We start from the raw sequence: 15079 nt of genomic DNA, 5'->3' as shown, positions 1-15079 counted from the left end.
GTCTATGAAAATGATAATGAAATACAAAATAGACTGATAAAAGGGATAAGTAAAATATCAATCCCAAGTCATGCACAGCAAAAAAATTAGATCACATATCAATTTTTTTTTCAAATGATCAACTTTGTTCATCAAACATCACTGACATTGTCAGAAAATAACTAAGCAATGCAAACAGAATTTGCCATACGTTTCTTTTAATATTGCTTGCAAAGCATTAAGATTGAAGATTTATAAAGGGAGACAAGAATTTACAACTATGAATATGATCCTTCTGCTATATTCCTTTATTTTCAAACATATAAAATTCCTAACTTTATAATATATAGCTTTTTTGTCTTGTTTATCAATTACAAGTTTGAACTATTTTTAATATAACAAATATGTTTTTGCTATGTGCTGCAAGAACCCTTTATCATTTACAATCCTGTAGCAACAATTATTTAAACTGTTCATCAAGTTTTTTTGCAATTGTTAAACTTATTCATCTTTGTCCTTCACAACAGATATGGGAGCTGTTATCCCAATTCCAATAAAATACAACTACTTGAATTGCAGAGAGTTTACTAATGAAACTGAAAGATAATCCTGTATGTACACACACAGACATTGTGAGCTACCCACACTACACACATCTATACACACACACTTAATTGTACATATATACTTACTTCCATAAATATCACCAAATACATAGTAGCACTGTTCAGAAAATGTTATTTTGTTCACAGTATGTCGAATATATCCAGCTTTTAATAAATTACATGCATATTTTCTAGCATCCCTTCGATCAGTAAAGCCTTCTAGATGAGTAAATAACCAATCAACTAAATCAGATCCTGAAACAAAGAAGGTTTTTTGCATTACACACGAAAAATCTATATACAGTGGATTCATTTATTTTTCGCAGGTACGTACCAATTTTAGTGGATTAAGGTGGTACCTAACACTACAGGGAGATAACTCTGTAAAATCAGCAGAACGTTTTAATGACGTTGTGTTGTTAAGGGAGTATTAAGCTTCTCAATGATCAAAATAAGTCTTTGTCAAACTGCTATATAACCAGTGTAATTTTTCTGATTAAACGGTTGGTTCAAAGTTTTTGAAATTTTTATATTTTTGTCAAAGGGTCAAACTAAATACTTTGTCAAAATTTAAAGAAATTTAAACGAGCCAAATTAATTTTAGTTCGGGTGTTAGGTACCACCTTAAGGAACAATTGTATTTTAATGAAAAATTTATGTCATGCTTTTGCCAAAGTCTGCATACTTGAATTAATAATTATACTATGTAGAACATTTAAATTTGTTATTCATTGATACCCTCAAAATCTATTAAAATTGGTATCCAACCACAGTCGAAAAGAAAACAATTTACATAATAATTATACATTCTATAATTATTTATTTAAAAGTATGAAATTTTCAGTGGAGCAGATTTGTCATATGATCAAATAGTCTACTGTTCACTGTAAGTTGACTTCTGAATATTTTTTGTGTTTGTTATATTGGTAGGTTGCTTTATAATTGACTTATAACATTGAACTTCTATTTCATTCAAATATATTTACAACAAAATTGATTTCTTATATCTCTGTATTTCAATATTTTATTTTTATCTTATTCGGTCTAATTCTATGCCTATATTACTGCATACACTTCTCAATTTCAATTTTAAATCATTAATTTCTTTGGTAATTGATATTTTGTACACAACTTACAATCCATTACTTGCAGTGTAATTCTTACCTATAAAAGCATTGGGTATTGTAATTTTTAGCCACATTCGGTCTCGAATTTCAAGACCAGAATCTGGTTGTGCCATCGCCTTGACAACAGTGGCCATATCTGTGTTAGTGGTTAAATTCAAATCATCAAATCCTGAAAAAGAAATTCAATTATAAAGATGTTTTATTTTATTGATATTTTATTAGGCATGTCTGTGTTTTTTAGTTGCTGTTGTGAAGTCCCCTGCCAAGTCTGTGTTTTTTTTAAGATGTATTTCTTTGTATCGATCTGACGAGTTAAGCCCTTTTCAACTGATATTTATAGTTTGTTACAGCACTGTCACAGGTTAGGAGGAGTGTTGGGCCACACTAAAATATGTAACCCTGCCCCATTATGTGTGTGTCTGTCTCGTCAGGATCCTGTACTTCAGTGGTTGCCTTTTGTTGATGTGTATCATATTTGTTTTTTCGTTCATTATTTTGTACATGAATTAGTCCAATATTTTTCTTGATTGAAATGCTTTACATTTGTCTTTCTTAACAATGGTTCAATTACTGGTGTTTTTTATAGTTGTTTCTTTCTCATTTTGTTTTATGTTTAGTAACAGAGAACTTTATTTGTTCATTAAATGTTAACTTACATGATTGTTACAGATTAAACTTACGTTCGGAGTCAGGTAACGAACTGGTTAATGATGAACTCGTTGATGTCATATTACTAATTGAAGGACTAGGTCCACCAATACCATGCATGAAGTTTTGTTGCATTGCTGTAGTGTGTGCTACCCACGCAGATGGATCAATAGGTCGCACAGGTTCTTGTCGAGGGACTGTAAAATATCCTTTCGGACTAGGATCCCAACATTTGGCTACGACTAGTGTAATTGGACTGTAAAATAAATGAATATCAATATTATGATACAAGTTTTTTTTATTGTAAATCAAAGATCTGAAATGTTTTTACCTTTTATGAATACAAAAAAACAAATTCATCATAATATATGGTTTCTTAAAAACTCAATGTTTAAGAATAAAACATGGGGAAACTCTTATCACAGAAATTCCACACTTCTCACATGGTAAAGAGGCTTTTTAAGTAAACTATCGTTTTAACTTAGATTTCAGGGCACAAGTATAAATATTCTGTCAGGTTTATACTTCAATACTACTAAACTAACAAAATACAAACTAATAACAGATAAAAAGCTGAAAATGGTGGGAAAACATTCAGATATACAAAACTAATTGTAAAAGGATCTAGTTAACAAAGAATATAGTGAAGACATCCGAACTTAACAAGTTTTCAAACAATGGTGGAACAGTGAAGTGACCTTGTAAACTAACTAATAACCAGATGCTCCGCAGGGCGCAGCTTTATACGACCGCAGAGGTTGAACCCTGAACGATTGGGGCAAGTATGGACACAACATTCAAGCTGGATTCAGCTCTAAATTTGGATTGTGATTAAATAGTTGACACAGCATAGGTTTCTGACACAGAATGAATGTGGTCTAATGAACTTTAAAAATTTTTTTTGCCTTTGAGCAATTCACTATGCCGTTGAATATTAATCCTCTCAAAAAAATGTTTGAAGAAATTTTCTTTTTATTTATGAAATCTGAAATGAAAAATTGACCCCCCAATTTTTTTTTCACATCCCTCTTTCCCTTATTTCAAAACTGATCTCAATTCAAATTTCTAATGAAGTTTGCAACAATAATTACTCATTTAAATACATCATAAAATATTAAAATGTAAAAAAAGTGCTTGTTATCACTGAATGGTAAAGATTGTTTTAATCTATCAGTTGGTAGTAAAAGTGAATATACATTGTATATTGTATAAAACAATGATTTAAGTTGATTCAACTACTATTCTGGACAAAGAAAGATAACTCCAATTGAAATCCAATTGGAATTTCTTGCTATTGCACAATATTGTGCAATTAGATATTTCTTGCTATTGTGCAATACTGTGCAATTGAAAATATTTGCTATTGCACAACACTGTGCAATTGAAGATTTCTTGCTATTGCACAATACTGTGCAATTGAAGATTTCTTGCTATTGCTGAATACTGTGCAATTGAAAATTTCTTGCTATTGCACAATACTTAATATAATAATTTTGGATCCTGATTTGGACCAACTTGAAAACTGGGCCCATAATCAAAAATCTAAGTACATGTTTAGATTCAGCATATCAAAGAGGCCCAAGAATTCAATTTTTGTTAAAATCAAACTTAGTTTAATTTTGGACCCTTTGGACTTTAATGTAGACCAATTTTAAAACGGGACCAAAAATTAAGAATCTACATACACAGTTAGATTTGACATATCAAAGAACCTCAATTATTAAATTTTTGATGAAATCAAACAAAGTTTAATTTTGGACCCCGATTTGGACCAACTTGAAAACTGGGCCCATAATAAAAAATCTAAGTACATTTTTAGATTCAGCATATCAAAGAACCCCAAGGATTCAATTTTTGTTAAAATCAAACTAAGTTTAATTTTGGACCCTTTGGACCTTAATGTAGACCAATTTGAAAACGGGACCAAAAATTAAGAATCTACATACACAGTTAGATTCGGCATATCAAAGAACCCAATTATTCAATTTTTGAAGAAATCAAACAAAGTTTAATTTTGGACCCTTTGGGCCCTTTATTCCTAAACTGTTGGGACCAAAACTCTCAAAATCAATACCAACCTTCCTTTTATGGTCATAAACCTTGTGTTTAAATTTCATAGATTTCTATTTACTTATACTAAAGTTATGGTGCGAAAACCAAGAAAAATGCTTATTTGGGTCTCTTTTTGGCCCCTAATTTCTAAACTGTTGGGACCTAAACTCCCAAAATCAATACCAACCTTCCTTTTGTGGTCATTAACATTGTGTTTAAATTTCATTGATTTCTATATACTTAAACTAAAGTAATTGTGCGAAAACCAAGAATAATGCTTATTTGGGCCCTTTTTTGGCCCCTAATTCCTAAACTGTTGGAACCAAAACTCCCAAAATCAATCCCAACCTTTCTTTTGTGGTCATAAACCTTGTGTCAAAATTTCATAGATTTCTATTAACTTAAACTAAAGTTATAGTGCGAAAACCAAGAAAATGCTTATTTGGGCCCTTTTTGGTCCCTAATTCCTAAAATGTTGGAACCAAAACTCCCAAAATCAATCCCAACCTTCCTTTTGTGGTCATAAACCTTGTGTTAAAATTTCATAAATTTCTATTCACTTTTACTAAAGTTAGAGTGCGAAAACTAAAAGTATTCGGACGACGACGACAACGTGATAGCAATATACGACGAAAATTTTTTCAAATTTTGCGGTCGTATAACCAGTGGTCAATAACACCAGAAGATCTTTTAACAGTAAAAATTAATTGTCATTTACAGTTTTAAGAAACGGTTTTTTATTTTTTTATTTTAAACAACAACTAGAGGATTTTCCTTTAACTTTTCTGAGATACATTTGTGTGTATTTCAAACTAATGAAGTCTGTATCATGATTTTTATGTGTTTAAAACTATAAACTTTTCTTCAAATTTCATGAGTATTCTTATGGTAAAACAGTTCTTCCACGACTAGAATGATTGACAATTGTTCACTCAGTCCAGAGTTTTATTACCTACCCAGGTTTTTGTACAGCTTCTCTCAGAACTCGAACTGCATCATCATTACTCAAATTTTCAAAACTAATGCCGTTGACTTCTAAAATCATATCACCAGGTTCTATACGACCATCCTGAGCTACAGCACCACTGAAAAACAAATTCATTTATTAATTAAAAGTCACATATATCGCAATATTTCATGATAAATATTAACTTTTTTTCTCAACAACGAAAAACATTGCATCTTGATATACCTGAATAATATATACTATGCTTGTACATACTACTGAGATGAATTTTTACTTTATAAAAGTAAGCATTTAATAGGCAGCTTTACATGAGGTGTTTATATGAAAAAAAAGCACAACCACTCAATAAATGAATAATTTTTGTAACAGTTGTTGTGTAGTTGTATTGTAATTTGTATTTTTTAAAATACATCCATTATTTAAAAACATTGAAATGAGCCTGAAAAACCATGTTTGACAGTGGTTGCAGATAGATTAATGCTATCAAATGGATGACAAAACCAGTAAGTATGTGCTACCAGACCATTGAGGTTGTCACTTCCTAGTGATTTGACCCTGTCTGATAGTGCTTTATCAAATAATCCTCGTGCTTATTAATTCTGAATCTTATTTATTTCATGTATGACAAGTGTATACTATGTATTGATTTATTTGAACAAAATATAGTTTAAACTAATACTCATGTGCCATAAATTAAGCTGTTCGCACGAAGACAATCTTACCCTTTCATAATAGAACCAACATATATACCACCATCACCACCTTTGTTACTTTGGCCTACGATACTGATTCCTAAAAAGTTTACTGTGTCTGAAATAGAAAGAAGATGAATATCATTTATTCATTCAATACAGTTTACCCCCACAGTTTGAAGCTTAAATTTTCAAGACTTTGAAAACTTCATAATTGGTTCAATGTTTACCTGCGTAATTCAGAGTATGCTTTTTTAGTGCTTTGTCAATTTTTCAGTTATTTGGAGTTCTCACCTTTCATATTTTGTAATTTGTTAATTTTATTACAATCAGACTTGAAAAGTAATCTTAAGTCTTAAATTGTGATGGTCTTGTCTTTACTAAAGAAGCTGTCTCAATATTGTTGTAACCTGTTGCTTTTTTACATATAAAAGAAACTCAGATGTATCCAGAAATATGTCAAACAAGAATGTGTCCATAGTACACGGATGCCCCACTCACACTATCATTTTCTATGTTTAGTGGATCGAGAAAATGGGGTAAAATCTCTTATTTGGCATATAAATTAGAAACATCATATCATAGGGAACATGTATACTAAGTTTCAAGTTGATTGGACTTCAACTTCATCAAAAACAACCTTGACCAAAAACTTTAACCTGAAATATGCACATCATTTTCTATGTTCAGTAAACCGTGAAATTGGGGTCCAAACTCTAATTTGGCATTAAAATTAGAAAGATCATATCATAGGGCACATGTGTACTAAGATTCAAGTTGATTGGACTTCAGCTTCATCAAAAACTACTTTAACCAAAAACTTTAACCTGAAACAGGACAGACGGATGAACAGACGAACGGACGGAAGGACAGACAATGGACCCACAGACCAGAAAACATAATACCCTTCTACTATTGTAGATGGTGCATAAAAAAAAAGATTTTTGGTTTTGTTTGGCAAAGTTATTTTACAGTATTTTATGTAATATTGTCTTATGTCCAAATCTATCAAATCCTGCTTTGTTATCTGTATTTAAAGACTTGTCCGTATGCCTAATAACAGTCTTATTTCTAAATACTGTAAATTCAGAAATTAATGTGAAGTTTTTATTATTACAAAAAATGTGACTGAGTTGTAAACACAATAATTTAAACTCGCATTTTGAAATATTTCATATGAATAAAACAGGATTTTTCTTAATATCGTAACAATTTAAATCGCATTTAAGTCTTAAATGACAAAATCGCAATAATAAATGCACGCAATAATTTCTGAATTTACAGTAAATGAAGAATGTAACTTTAGTATTTTACTGGCATTAATGTTGATTGATCAATGATTGCTAGATGTCATATCAGTGCTAAAGAGGCTGTACAGCAATCAGGTCAAAATCTTTAATAAAAGACATGTTGCAGTCCTTGTAGCAATGTTTATACCTGCCACCCCCAAAATATGTTTATGTTTCAATGTAATTTTCTTTTTAACCATACTATCTTTTTAATCCCCCTTTACTTACCCATATTTAATGTAACCACAATCACATTTAAGGACATTGTTGAATCTGTAATACTACTAAAGGACGATGCCTAAAAAGAAAAAAGAAAGAAATCACAATGTTGTTAGTATTGAAATTACAAATATCTTTTGTCATTAGAGTCAGTGAACATACATATGAGCCAAATACACAAGGGTTGAAATGTTGAGCTGATAAAGCTTCAAGGAATAATCAAAATTTAGAATTTTTTTCGTACATTTATTATTGCAATAGCTGAACGATGGTACACAAATTGTGTTAAATTTATATAATTTCAGAACATACTGAGTACTGCCAAATCTTCAAGTGCAAAACCTTTTCAATCAAATTATTTGCAATAATAAAATTGTCAAAAATATTTCTGAATAAAAGTATCTTTATCTAGAAAGAACATTTGTGTTAAATATGCCAATTGTAGATACATTAAGTAAATTTGAAACCATAACTTGATTGTGCATTTAGAAGTTTAACTCTCTAGCTAATTGTTAGAATGTGCACTGTTCAAAGTGTGTCTTATATTGTAAGCCCATGCAATGCATTAATTTAGAAAGTGCACAGATTTTCAAAACTTGCCAGTAGCTGGTGAGAATGCTTAAGGTACTAGTAATTAATTTAAAATCTCATTATACTGTTTACTAATTAGCATTTGAAAAGTTGTCAAAGAATTTTTTTTTATTCTAACTAAGAATACTTTTAAATTGTTCTTTTAAAGAAATCCTATTTGTTCCCTACCTTTATAAATCCCTACATCTCCATTTACAAATTACAAATATCATAAAATCTAACATGCCTTACATTTTATTAATACAACTAAATTTCATTCAATTATAAGAAGCATATGTCCACTGAAATAAATTGTTCATCTAAAAACTTGTTGCATCATCAAATTATAAAAGTTTGATGTATAATAATGAATTGCTTTGAAAAATAAATTATTATCAAAAACATTAGATATCTATATTATGTTCAGGCAACCCAGTCTGCTTTATTCAAAGCATTTACACTTACCACCTAAAACATTTTTCAATATGAAGAATAGCAATTAAAATAGAGTGTTCAAATATTTTTTAATCTTGTCAAATATCGGTTATTTTTTGTTTTGTTTTGTTAATTGTCAATGTGTTTGTGTCTCAACTCACTAGTAATATATTTTGGCAGTCTTAGACCTAGAAACTGATCATCTCATAGTTACTGAGTGTGAATTCTTATGTCCAGTGATGCATGCATAGCAGGAAAAGCTTACTCTAAATTTGACGCTACTTTTGAAATTCATGCAATTCCCTCAGTTTGTTTGTTTTCGTATTTTGTCCCTATTTAATCAATTTAAAAGATTTTAACAATGGTAAACTACTGTAACCTTAAAATTGCATATAATGCTTTGTTCAGCAGTATTAAACCTTTTTAGGACCAGCATAAGCACAAAGCATAAATAAACAATTGTTGCAGAAAGCATGTCATGGAACAATTATTTGTATTTGTTTGCTATACACTTGTCACTTCTGTGTAATTACCCGACTAATAGGGGGCATCCGATGTTTCCGTCTTTGTCGTCTCTTTTGACGGCCATATTTTGAGGCAGTTCGGTTGGTTGTGTCTGTGACTGTAGAAAATCGACTGTCATCGTCGGTATCAAAGAAACTAGTGGTGTCTATATCACTACTGAGCACGGTGGAAGAATCGTATGAATGACCATGATGTTTACTGTGACCGTTAGTTCGAGGTGGACCTGAAACATACAAAAAAGAAATGAATATCATCTTCAGTGTTCATCCAGATGATCCTACTTATAACTTTCTAACAAATAACAAAAGGATCTGTTCAAGATCAATAAAAATTGTACATTGGATAAGATTACTGTCCCTTCAACATATTTTACAACACTTTTATTTCAATTATTACAGCACTATCATGACAAAACAGCATTATGTAAAATGTATATCAAATCCTTCCCTTCAACATATTTTACAACACTTTTATTTCAATTATTACAGCACTATCATGACAAAACAGCATTATGTAAAATGTATATCAAATCCTTCCCTTCAACATATTTTACAACACTTTTATTTCAATTATTACAGCACTATCATGACAAAACAGCATTATGTAAAATGTACATCAAATCCTTATGTTTTATATAAGTCTGACTTGAATAACATAAACCATGTAGGAAGTTTATTATCATAATAAACAAACATTACTTTTATACAATTATATATCAGTATTTATTAATAAGTTTTCCACAGATAAAAGACCTTGTTGTGTGTAAAATTAGTTATTATATAATTTTTATCTGTTGATATAAAAATATGATATTGCTGAAGATGAAATTCTTACAATTATCTGCTGTAATAAGTCACATAAATAAACCTTCCAAGTGCATATGGCACTCTTTACTGAATGATTTAATCAACGATCAAAGATTTAATACAAAGAACTTCTTAAAAACGTTCAAAACCTAAAAACAGAGGCTTATAATTTACAGTAAATAAACAGTTATAGTAATAAACCCACATCTGTTAACATTTGTAACATTGTATTTATATTTACTGTTTCACTTATAAATATAACTGCAAATGCAGGGTTGAGTTTTGCAAAGAAAGTGCTTTTCAATTAACTATATAGATATAGAAAATCTTTTATATAATAAGGTATGTTCACAAGTTGGTAGTAAATATCAAAAATTGTGATCTTTAATAATGTTTTAATAGGAATGATATCTCTCACCAACAAAATTGATGAAATGCTGACATTTTAGAGAAGCCAACGTTAACCCCTTCATGAAGAAGAGTGTAGATATGTAAGACAGGAATATGAAACCATTCCTTGCTTATACTATGATATCTACATGTTCAGTAAACTATAAAATCTGGAATAAACCCAGAATTTGGCTTACACTGTTATATAATTGAGTTAATCATATCATAATGAACACTTTTACTAAACATCAAGTTGATTTGACATAACATTCATGGTAAACAACCTTCACCAAAAACTTAAACCTGATCTTAAATAGACAGACAAACAGACAGACACACAGACTGACAATTATGCCATTCTTCTATTATAGACCTATTAGGTGGGGCATAAATAAGCATTACCAATTGGTACCTAATCTATAAGGAAGACCTTAATTGAGGGGTATTTATTGGTATTCATGACATTCTATTTCTGATCATCAATAAGTCTGTGATAACATTCATCAGTTTTTGACTTTAGCATTAACTTTAATTCTCACTATTAGCAGCAACAAAATCTGGTAACCCAACTACTGCACTCCTGATTCACCACTTACTGAGATTTTTGTTTACACTGGTAATGGTCTACACAATAACTAAAACATCACCTTAAAAGTCAAATCTGATAACATATCAATTATTCTTTATTATAGGTTTTTAGGGAGGATTAGCACAATTTACACACGACTGTAAATTTATCAAAGTGAACCTATTAACACTGTTTATATATTTATGTACTTTTAATATTAAACATAAACATTCAAACCTATCAACTGCTCTATTAAGCATGTATCCTTATCATATAAACCTGCCTGTGTTTCAGTGCATGGAAAGAGGTGTGTGTATTTACTTTAGATACTATCAAAATACATTCACCTACTTAGACTTTAGGTGCTTGCCCAAGGGTGAAGACTATATGTACCTTTTAAGTGGCTTTGTTTTCATCTGTACTTTTTACAGATATGTTAAAATTGGTAAATTTGTTTGAGTCAGCTATGCAACCACAGTACCTGTTTGGACCTTCATCAGTTTGCAACTGTTCATGATCAACTCCAGTCTTAATATAGATTAATCTCCTAAAGCAATTTACACACTTATTAAGAATCATTGATCCTTAACTGATTTTAGACACAACAAACCTGCCATAAGTTATTCTATCATTTTGTCGTTTTCTAATTTACTGATATACTGATCTTTACTACTAAACTTTAATTGTACTAAAGTGACAAACAATTACATTTTGTAAATTACATCTTTTATCTGCCAATGCTATCCTATAGTATACTAAAATGTACACCCAAACATCTAGAACATTTCACCTTTATTGTTTAAGATATTGGCTATGATTGGTGAGACAAATTGGCTAATGTAGATATGACTTGTGTTTATCATTATAACTAATTAGTAGGTTATATCACAGATGTGAGGATAGCTTTGTCTGGGATCTCACTTCAATACACAAATTATTGAAGATTTATTGGTCCATTTCACCTGCATGAAAAGCAGGTGAACTCATATCCTTGGGTGAATACAGTCTTTATTAAATTATACAACTTGCTATAAAGAATTTGTGGCCTATCACTTTACTAAACCTTTTGAACCTTACCAAAGGCTGGACCAGTCATCCTAAGTACCATTTCTTTTGTCTGATTCAACTAAAAGACTGAATATATTATCAGGTTTTGTTTGTTGTTGGTGGTGAAAATTTCCTGCATGATTAGCTTGAGGATATGGAAATGTGGCTTAACATTAACTTCTACTGTTAAACTCCAACTGGACCAAGAGACAAAATATATAATAAACGAAGAAAATGTTCATTTTGTGAAAACATAAGATCAAACACTGTACAAAACCTTTTTGACCAAGTCAAAAGTGCAGGACACAAAGGTTTCTTTTGTAAAAAACAGCTTACCCCATTACTATTTCTTTGTCTGATTCAACTTTATACAGGAGTGAGGACATCAAAGGTACCAGGATTATAATTTAGTACGCCAGACGCGCGTTTCGTCTGCATAAGACTCATCAGTGACGCTCATATCAAAATATTTATAAAGTCAAACAAGTACAAAGTTGAAGAGCATTGAGGATCCAAAATTCCAAAAAGTTGTGCCAAATACGGCTAAGGTAATCTATGCCTGGAAATGTGTCTATTTGTGGACATGTACAGTTAAAGTTAATTAATTGATTGATTTGTGTTTATTGCCACTTTCAACACTATTGTGCTATTTCATAGCAGTCAGTTTTTATTGGCGGAGGAAGCAGGAGTAACCAATGAGAATCATCAATCTTCTAGTATAAATTAAAGACAAGGAATCAAAAATATTATATCATCCATATTTCATATAATGTTTATGAAATCGGTATGATATATATATGTTTGAATGTTTGTGTATAACAAATTTGTATTGTCTTGGTATCAATCCTGTAATTTTGGATTTTAAACCAATAAAAATTACTAACTTACTTACTTACTTACTACTCCATAAGTCTACAGAAAACTGAAATTTTGTGCATGTAACATAACACTTTTTTTATAAACAAAGATATATTTCTGATGAAGAATATGTTTCCCTATCGTTCCCCTCAGAATCACCTAACAGTATATATTATTTTCCCTCCTTGTGTATTTTTAATACTAGAGATAAAAGAATGCTAAGATCCCCTGAGTTAATGTAAGATATGATTATATAACACACAGCCATCATTACAGTGTAATTTACTGGAACAGTTTATAATGTGACTGCACATGGTATGCATGTGTTATCTCTTAAAGTTATAAGCAAATGTGTAAATTTTAAAAGCATCATTTTTGTACAGAATTAATTGAAAACTTGAATAGCCTCAAATTGTTGAGATTAAAGTTTTAAGAAATAATTTCAATTTGTTTTTTTTGTAGTTTTTCTCTATTGGGTTCGTCAGGATTTAAAAAGATTGAAAGATGTAAATACTAATATTAGAAGTTGTTAAAAGCTTGTTTTTCATTTCCTATTGTGCAGCAATTTGTTTATGACAATGAATGTTTTGCTGATATCAGATTTTAACACGGATTTGAAATCGTCAAATTTAATTAACTTGCAGAATTTGTTTTGATAGCTATTAATCCTTTTTTTACATTATGGAACACCTATAAACCATTATAATGTGCCACCTACGGAACCATTAAATCTGACTAAAATCATTTTAACTTGCTTTTAACAGCTTATTAAAATTCATTTACACAATAAATAAATATACTGCAGTTCTTATCCCTCTATCTTATTAAATACCTATCATGCAAACTTAACAGAACATTTGAATATTCAAAACCCTCTTAAATTCAAAATATAAATAAACAATTAATGTGTATATGTTTAATTCTAAATTTGACTTATTATCATCTATTGTTAATTTGGAACTTATCTTTCTATCTTATTAAATACCTATCATGCAAACTTAACAGTACATAGTATGCTGAATTCAAAATATAAATAAACTATTGACTTTTGACTAATTTTCGGCTAGTATTAATTTGGAACTTGAACTGTCATTAACTTCTATGTATTAATCACCCAATAGAGTGGAATAGTTCATTACCTTCTAGGTATTAATCACCCAATGAAGTGGAACAGTTCAATGATTTAAGATTAGAGATAAGTCTCCTTCAAGGTGGTCATTTTGTTACAGACTTATCTTTTGAAACAGTAGGAGCATGACTGGTAATATCTGATCAAACTGTTCAGGAAAAAATCTTTGTCAGTAAGAATGTATCCAGCAATTATTTTAATCTGTTCTACGACTTTAAAATTTTACTTGGCAACTGAACGATATATTGATATCTAGATCATTTTTCTAAAGCCATGTATAACTGAAAAAGTTAACTTGCAAGGTTTCATATGCAATCAATCTTACTATTTATATTCAAACTTAAAAAATTTAAATATTGCTCGCATTAATGTTCTTTAATGCATAAAGAAGAGCAATTAATATATATACCTATGGACAGAACATCAAAAACCTTCCAACAAAAGGAGACAAAAGCAAAGATGAACACAATATTGGACTTACTTTAATAACAATATATACCAGTAGATATACTGTTGTAAGTGGAAACTTTGTACTGACAAACCTGTAAATTTCAACAAACTTTTTCAGAATCCAAAACTTTAAGCAGCTTTGATATGACTACAAAACAAATCATGTATACTTCAAAGCTCTACTTACCAATAGGATCCCCTGGTCGTCGGAAATTGTGGTTATAACTGTGTTGGCGAGAACTCCGTGGACGATCTGAAAATGCATAGAATAAAGCTTTAAAACACATGAAAATTTACGTCTTGTAATCCATAAACAGAAAATTTAAGTCTTTTTTTTAGAAAAATATTCATGACGCATTAAGACTTTGGACTATAAAACACCTTCTAACCTTTTTATTTTTCAAAAGATTAAAACTTTTTATTCAAAACACTGAACTGTATCATAAGTATTACTGGAGGAAAAAGGTTCTTGCAATTAAAAACTCTCAATTACAATTTTTTTTTCATGTGGATGTCTATGAAAAGGTTCTAATCTTTATTTTAATCCAATGAAAATGAAATATGTATTCATTTAGAATGTTAACCCCTCTTGAAAACTCTTGTTAGGCTGGTGTGAAAAATTTCAAGTATGGTAGCTAAGAAAGAAAATTTATTAAAATCTTGCTTATCAAAACAGTATTTTGTAGTTAAAATATTTTAATAAAACATCCTCGGTTTAATAAA

At 30.1% G+C, this 15079-nt stretch overlaps 1 protein-coding gene across 19 annotated transcripts in view; it reads right to left on the bottom strand.

The window, feature by feature from the left end:
- LOC139502182 (segment polarity protein dishevelled homolog DVL-3-like) overlaps positions 1-15079 on the bottom strand; it is a 51515-nt gene that overhangs the window by 12471 nt on the left and 23965 nt on the right. For all 19 annotated transcript variants that reach the window (XM_071291581.1, XM_071291575.1, XM_071291576.1 and 16 more), the window contains 8 exons: positions 14544-14609; positions 9117-9331; positions 7588-7657; positions 6101-6188; positions 5368-5496; positions 2392-2615; positions 1749-1880; positions 672-839 (listed from right to left, as the gene is read on the bottom strand). In XM_071291581.1, the coding sequence (XP_071147682.1) occupies positions 672-839; positions 1749-1880; positions 2392-2615; positions 5368-5496; positions 6101-6188; positions 7588-7657; positions 9117-9331; positions 14544-14609 (1092 nt within the window). The remainder of the gene's footprint in view (positions 1-671; positions 840-1748; positions 1881-2391; positions 2616-5367; positions 5497-6100; positions 6189-7587; positions 7658-9116; positions 9332-14543; positions 14610-15079) is intronic.

Source organism: Mytilus edulis, chromosome 13, assembly GCF_963676685.1.
Source record: "Mytilus edulis chromosome 13, xbMytEdul2.2, whole genome shotgun sequence".
Lineage (NCBI taxonomy): Eukaryota > Metazoa > Mollusca > Bivalvia > Mytilida > Mytilidae > Mytilus > Mytilus edulis.
Note: the sequence above shows the minus strand (reverse complement) of the source record. Positions and strands in the feature narration are given on the sequence as shown.